Source organism: Haplochromis burtoni, unplaced genomic scaffold, assembly GCF_018398535.1.
Source record: "Haplochromis burtoni strain Fernald_Lab_line unplaced genomic scaffold, NCSU_Asbu1 Contig_175, whole genome shotgun sequence".
NCBI lineage: Eukaryota > Metazoa > Chordata > Actinopteri > Cichliformes > Cichlidae > Haplochromis > Haplochromis burtoni.
This window is the reverse complement of record NW_024582536.1, coordinates 46,342-51,911: the sequence shown is the minus strand read 5'-3', so window position 1 is coordinate 51,911 and position 5,570 is coordinate 46,342. Positions and strand designations below refer to the sequence as shown.

Here is a 5,570-nt window from a genome sequence, read left to right as displayed (position 1 = left end):
GAATGAGAAAGAAGGCATTGAGTCAGACCTCTCCTCTATGTTTCCAAAGGTTGGCTAATCATCTTCTCATCTTAATGTAATTATGCCTCTGTTGACTGATAGCATCCAGTTAAAGCTAGTAAAATTCAGTACACATGATCCACATCACCATCGTCAGCATGGGACAAATTCAATGGCAAGAAATGCTTTAACGTTTTTCTCCTCATGCCAAACACTGAGCTGCTGGTTGAATTCACTGAGTGCACTTCCCTGTCACGCTCACTATTAGAGCGTTCAAAACACTGTGCAAATATAATGAATGCAATGCAGAAAGAATGTGTTGTATGCCTTGTAAGCCTCAAGTGACTTCAGGATTCTGTAGTTTCATGCACTTAGTTGTTATGCGGCTTCATCTTTTAGTCCCAGATGTCACCACTTTGTCTGAGTCAACCAATTACCAGCTCAGATCTGGGTTTGCACTATAAAATCTGACGTCTGCGTGTGTCTCTCTCCCCCAGCTCGATTCCACAGTGTGTAAAGAGATGTCTGTCTCGGACACAGAGGTGTCAGATGTCACATGGACAGACAATGGTACTTTCAACCTGTCAGAGGGACACACACCACAGACTGAGAACTCAGAGGGTAAGTTTCATTTGACGCTCTTCTGACTGACGCCGAGAGCTACTTTGTGTCTCGCATATTTAGGTAACTGGTGTTTCTTCCTTTTTGTGTCGGGGCCACTTTGATCAGACTTTGACAGAGAAGAACCGTTCATTGGTGGCCTACTTGAATTCCCTTCACTTGATAATGGCATGACCACCAATGGCGACGACGACGACGACCTCAGCCTCGGCCTTGCTTCACCTCCAACTCGGCTCCAAGATCCAATCAAATCCAAGCACGAACCTCAAGACCAGTCCACCAATGCCCTCGATTTGGTCAACCAGATGGCAGGTGAAGTTATCACCGCTGCAGTCACAGCTGCCATCCAGGAGAGAATAGAAGCAGCAGTCAGCTTCATGACGCCAACTGAAGACCCCAAGCGGGCGGGACTCACAGAATCGAGCAGGCTGCTGGAGCTGACCGAGGAGTCGGACAGTGAGGTGGAGGACTTTGAGCTGCTGGACCAGTCAGAGTTGGAGCAATTGGAGGGGGAGCTTGGCCTCGGAGAGAAGGCCAAAGCCAAAGAAGAGGTGCAGACCGACAGTCCCGCCTCTTCTGGCTTCTTGTCCAAACTCCTTAAACGCCACTGACGGATGAAAAGTTTGAAAGCAGATGGTGAGGTGTGGTTTCCAGAGGACATGTGGAGGGGAGGCAACTTTATAGAGTTTCAATTTAGCTTCTTCCTGTTAAGCAAACATCTACAGAAATGATCAGATAGTGCTGTCTTTTTTTTTAATCGAACCAGAGCAGCCCAAAGCTGAGACCACACCATATACCCTAATAATGGCTGACCAAACTGAGGCCTCTAAGATGATTTCAGTAACTAATGAAAGATCCATGCTCATCTGAAAACAGGCGTATGGATTTTTTAAATGTATACTTTTATTATTTGCTATCAGTCAGGTGGAGGCTGGTCACTCACGTTTATAAGGCTTTATATGACTTTCAAATTAACACTGAATTGACTTAGGCGTAGTTTTCAGGTTACAGTGTCGCTATGTGGCAAGTGTGCAAAACTAGTGTAGTACAAACTAATACAGTACAAATGCTGACTTCCCATAAGACTCAAATCTTGTGACATACTACTCCACTACTACTCCTTGGGTTGGTCCTTCACATAGAGCTGAGAGAAATTAGACATTTAATTACGCCTATGAGTCAAGTCACAGCAAGGATTAAGTCGGCTTTATTTAAAGAAGCATGAAATGCTACACAAATAAAGGCTAATCTACACTATTGAGCCCTGCTCTAAAAACAGACATAGATGTAAAACTGTCTGTGAAGCTGGATTTAAGAAACAAGTGCTTAAAGTTAAAGTTTGAAAAACATGTTTGGCGCCATCTTCTGTCAGTACAGAACATGACGTTATCTGGTTAGTTCGTTGGTTGCGGCTAATAGACTTATATTAGTTCATATTAGCTAACTAGTGACAGAATCAATAACTAGGAGGAAAAGTAATGATACTAAAACTAAAAATCATTCTAACGAGATCACTTCTTTGCTGCCCCTGACTGCAACAATGAGTTTTATGTTAAGAAACTGAGGATATACTGTCCACTTTCACTGTGTGTCTCTTTTGCAGGAAGTGGCTGGCTGCTGTTTGGCTAGCTGCACCAAACAGGAAAATTAATCTGTTAGTCGTAATGTTTGGATTTGTAAAGCACTTTGTAAATGAGGACTGTGTGGAGCAGAGCCTGTTCCTCACCAGGTCGGGTGTACTGAGCCGTGACATCAGCTTGCAAAGCAGATATTGGCAAGATGCCATCAGCACTATTTTATGCAACAAAAAATTTTTCTCTCTTTAACGAAACACAACCAGTTTACTACATAACAGGTTACTACATGAGTATCAGACCAAAAACATAACAGGTATTTTTTTTTTTACCAAAGGGTATTAGAAACCCTAACACTCATCAGCATGTCCACAGGAAAAATGGGCTGTTATGTTGTAAACTGTCTGGATGTGCTCAAGAAGAGAAAGATTATCTTATGACATAAAAAGTGCTGAATGCATCAGCTGATTGCGCTGCTCGGTAAACTTGGCCAGAGGAGGAAAAACCAGTTTATGTCAGCCCGGTGAGAGCACCTGTCACCTGTCTCAAACAGGCTCTCCTCCACACAGTCCTCATTTAGAAAGTGCTTTACAAACTCGAACACTAACAGGTGGATTTTCCTGTCTGAGTGCAGCTAGCCAAACAGCGACCAGCCACGTCCTGCTAAAGAGACATACAGTGAAAGTGGACAGTATATTCTTGGTTTTAACATGAAGCTCATTGTTGTAGTCAGAGGCAGCATAGAAGTGATCCTCTTAGACTGATTTTTAGTTTTAGTATCATTACTTTTCCTCTGAGTTATCGATTCTGTCACTAGTTAGCTAACATAAACTAATTTAAGTCTATTAGCCTGCAACCAACCGATCACATGACGTCACGTTCTGCACTGACAGAAGATGGAGCTAAACATGTTTTTAAAACTATAACTTCCAGCAAAATTCAAGGATAATTTTACATCTATGTCTGTTTTTGAGAACAAGGCTCAATAGTATAAATTAGCCTTTTCATATGTAGCATTTCAGGTTCCCTTTAAACACAAAGATATTGTGTGGTGTGGTCCCAGCATGACAGGCAGGTGACTGGTTGATGACAAATCTCCTGCTCTTGATTTTTCATCAGTTGTGGCTTTTTAAAACAGCTGAATGGTATATGAGGTCAAAATTTAGGATTGATGAGCATCATATAAACACTTAATGTTTCATTCATCACCTGCTGTTATTTAGTTCTAAGCAAATAACGATATTTTTGTGTTTATTTATGTATTTGTGAAATTCTTTTATGCCTGTAAATCATTTTGTATTGTTGCATAACAAATAAAGGAGTGATTATTCACAAAATATAACAAACGTCATATTAAGATTTATACCTTTTTATAAACCATCTCGAGGTCTATGCAGTTAAATCCTCTCAGACACATTTTGGGGCCTTTTTTAAAAAAAATATTTTATGTTTTGATCACACTTTAACACTAATATTTATTGTCTTTTTATGCACATTAAATATCTTTATATATGCATACAGCTAAATTACAGTGTGTAATTAAAAGCATTTAATAAATACATATCTGCAAGTGCTAAAAGTAGTCGCATTAGAGTTCCCCAGACTTTGAAACAAGATTCAAAGTTGGGACTTAAAAGGTAATCTAAGTATAAAAATTCACTTTTTAAATTGTAGTTTAGGCCTAAATGTTAACTGAACACAGGTGTTATTGTAGCAAAGACTGTATTTTACCAGTGAGTTTGTATAGTGGGCAGGAAAACTTCCCATCACCTGCTGTTAGTATCATAACTGACAGGATTTAGTTGCTTCCAGGACAGGCTCCAGGATCCCAGGCTGGATATCTGGGAAGAAAAGGACGAATAGATTTGGTTGAAAAACCACTGCTGCTGCTACTCAGCTCATAACACATGAATCAAACTTCAGTGCTGAAACAATTCTTCCAACTACATTACCCACAATTCCATCGAATCAGTTGACAATCACAAGGGAACCAAATAATCTTTAATATGCAGTTTATTTTTAAAATTTGGATTTGAATTTTACCTGTACCTGCTTTACCTTTATGTTTCATGCATATGTTATTGCAACTTGCAGAAGGTATCAAAATTACTGTCTCAGCTTTAGACATGAAGATATTTAATCTGAAAACTGAGTGTATGTTTCATTTGTCACAGTAGGGGAAGCACAGGGAGGATTAATGATGGCTTCACTCATCTTAGAGGAGGTCCCGTATGTGGTCATGCTGATTCACAGTCACAGCTTTCTCTGACACTTAGGGCTTTTCTCATTTCTCTAATTAGGATCACTGAGTCATCATGAGGGAAATTGCAATTTCAAAAATGTATCTAATAGACAGAGAAAGAGTCTATCCTACATTGTTTATGTACTAAAGAGGCAGCACAGCATGAATATACAAACCACAGTGTGAGGAGCACCTCTTAGTCTGGTGAGATTTTTTGTAAGATGATTGGTTGCATATTCAAACTTTCTGTCCCTCACCGTTAATGTGTGATAAATAAAAAGATCAAAAAACTCAAGTGCGTGTTTAAATTTCATTGAAAGTAGGCTTAAATAAAACAGTTTTCATGAACACTATGTATTTATTTCACATCTGAGATCAGAAAATGCGACAGACTGTAACAAATGATAAACAGTCAGTGGAGCTGTGACAACAAAGTGAAGATGTTTTATTTTGTTGCCTTTTTTTTAAATTCCTCTTTCCTTGTGCTGCTTCCTTGTTTCCTTCTCTCTGGTGGGAAAGACCCAAATTACAAGGAGAGGAACTGACGATATGCATGACAAAAATAATTGAGTGTAACTGAACCATCATTAATATATCAGTGATTTTCCTTCTGTGAGAACTGAAAGTGTTTGCTCTGGAAGAAGTGTGTCCTGGCAGCGCGAGCTACCAGCTGGAGGTGGTTCATCAAATAGACTGTTTCAATAGTTTCAAAAAAATAGAAACACAAAAAAACTAGAACAATGTCCACCCTGACTCTAATACATTTTATTTTGATTTTGTCGGTAATAGGGGTGGCAAAAACTACCGAAGTCCAAGACCCACAGACAAAACCAACCAACCAATGAGGTTACAACTCCATGAAAGCTGCAGAATCTAAACTCTTGGGACCAAACAGAGAAATGACAAACTGACTCTCTGCCAAAGGACAAACGGAAACTGGCGCAATATATTACATACACAGCTAACGAGAGGGGAAAGGAAACACTTGGGAAACAAGAACATCTGAAATTAATCAAGAACAAAGAGACAAAGGAAGCTTGTCTTGTTGTGTCAAATGCAAGACACAAGAAACAACTGCTTATCAAATTAAAACAGGATGTAACAAATGGGAGAGAAACAAATTCTTAACAAGA

The 5,570-nt window shown here is 39.6% G+C and overlaps 1 protein-coding gene across 1 annotated transcript in view; it reads left to right on the top strand.

Moving 5' to 3' along the window:
- retreg1 (reticulophagy regulator 1) overlaps positions 1-3,041 on the top strand; it is a gene marked incomplete in the record, with an annotated part of 29,860 nt that extends 26,819 nt beyond the window's left edge. Inside the window, 1 exon segment of the mRNA XM_042225571.1 lies at positions 740-3,041. Within this exon segment, the coding sequence (XP_042081505.1) occupies positions 740-1,232 (493 nt within the window).
- Between the last annotated feature and the right edge of the window lie 2,529 nt (positions 3,042-5,570).